This window comes from Centruroides sculpturatus, unplaced genomic scaffold (genome assembly GCF_000671375.1).
Source record: "Centruroides sculpturatus isolate CEXI.00-Female unplaced genomic scaffold, Cexi_2.0 scaffold1889, whole genome shotgun sequence".
NCBI classification, from domain to species: Eukaryota; Metazoa; Arthropoda; class Arachnida; order Scorpiones; family Buthidae; genus Centruroides; species Centruroides sculpturatus.
This window is the reverse complement of record NW_019386049.1, coordinates 56,186-58,086: the sequence shown is the minus strand read 5'-3', so window position 1 is coordinate 58,086 and position 1,901 is coordinate 56,186. Positions and strand designations below refer to the sequence as shown.

The following is a 1,901-nucleotide window of genomic DNA, read 5'->3' as shown; positions in this document are numbered from 1 at the left end:
TGGTAAATTTTGTGTATAAAGCTTGAGAGACTAATCCCTCGGTGTAGTGTTTTCCCCTGCAAAGGGATTTTAGGAATTTTCTTAGAAAACAACCAACGTAGGGATGCTTAGAATACTCATTTTTAATTACCGTAGAAAGAAATGCAACTTTGAAAAAACTAGATTTTGGTTAATAATGACAATACGGCGTAAGTACATAACTTTACTCAACATTGTCTTCTGAATTTGTAATGAGAGGGATTTTTTAAGTACATGAAGGATTTTTTACATACGTGAAAGAAATTTTTGTTTCCTATAACCTAACAAACTGAGCGACAGTTGCGGTTTTGAGTCCCGCTCAAGGTAGAGTATTTTCTTACAGAAAATTCTATTCCGATAGTCCTATAATTCAATTCGGCAGATCGTTTGGCCCTAAAATTCTTTTTGATCTGTCCCACATTTTCCTAATTAGGTACCGGTACGTGGAAATGATCCGAAAAATGACTCCGAGGCCTGTATATAAACTTTTATTTATTTATTTTTCCGATTAGGTAATTGCAAGAGACTACATAAAATGAATATTTAAAATTAACTTATGATATATTATATTATACGGGAAAACTGAAGCTAATTAAATCGCAAATCGAAACTATAAACTCGACCAAACAAAACAAATTCATTATTTTTTATAAAACAAAAATTTATTTACTCGTATTAAGTAGTTTTATAACTATAGACAACGAACGGACTTGTGCGTTTAACAATTAGAACTATTTCCTACCGACAAGCATACATTAGATGTAACCGAGAAGCGCGTAAACTTCGTATTATACATAAAAAATAGATTTGTACACGAATTAAAAGTAAAATCTCTATTCTAAAAGTCGGAGAAAGGCTGTTCGGCCGACATTTTACGGAAGAGATAGTCTCTCCTTTCGTCAAGTTTCTCGACTTCCGTCGAAGGGATCAAACGAGTTAACGTTTCCGTTCCGCCATATCGGGACGGAGAAAGGGAACGAGGTTCGCTTCCCACCGAAATCGAATGCGTGACGGAGGAGGAAACGGACTGAAACGAAGGAGAATCGTTAGGAAGTAACGTTCCTCCATTCGTTACGTTCTCCGTTCGTTTAACCATCTCCAGATGAGGTTCTGCATTTCTTAAGTGGCTTTTAGTGTCGACGGCTTCGTCGAAAAATTTATTTTCTAAATTAGAAGTAATCGAACCTTTACTTTGACCTCGCGACTCTCCCTCTTTTTCGGCAGTGAAGACGAAAAAAGAATTTTCTTCCGGTATCATTTCTTTTCTTTTTGCGGTGGAGTAAATGTCTTGTAACTTTTTATGGTAAACCAGAAGGGCCTGTTTGGTTACTCTCTTTGAAAATTCTTCCGTTGCCACTAGTGAATTATTCACTTTCCCTGTTAATTAAAAAAAGAAAACAATGATTACTTTAATGTCCAATTGTCGACTTTCGTGAACAAAAATGTAATTTTTGTTTGTAAATGCCTTGTAATTCTATCGTATTTAACACTAAACGAGGTTCCGGAAAATAATGCAACGAGCCGAACGTATATCATCACGAGTTAACCAAGTTTAGAATTCATTCACTCAAGCCAGGTTTTCTTAAATGTACAATTGCGTGTACTTATGGCACAACATACTTCAGACACATCTGCCATATTGTCAACAAGGGAAACAATTCCTAATAGAAAAATGATCCTAAGACAAAGGTGCAAGTCAAAACTTTTCCACATAATATATATACAGGTATACCTCGACTTACGTCGTTTCGAGTTACGTCGTTCCCGATTATACGTCGTTTGTCAAAAAAGTATACGGAAAAATAAAAATCAAGTTTAAGTCATTTTATTCGACTTTACGTCCGTCCGCCACAAATATTGAAGTCGTAATATCACTAGAAAAA

General features: G+C 35.4%; 1 protein-coding gene across 1 annotated transcript in view; it reads right to left on the bottom strand.

Annotated features, from left to right (window-relative positions):
* Window positions 1–531: 531 nt before the first annotated feature.
* Window positions 532–1,901, bottom strand: part of LOC111613320 (centrosomal protein of 152 kDa-like) — a gene marked incomplete at its 5' end in the record, with an annotated part of 54,917 nt that continues 53,547 nt past the window's right edge. The window contains one exon of the mRNA XM_023354673.1: window positions 532–1,395. Coding sequence (XP_023210441.1) covers window positions 857–1,395 — 539 coding nt within the window. The remainder of the gene's footprint in view (window positions 1,396–1,901) is intronic.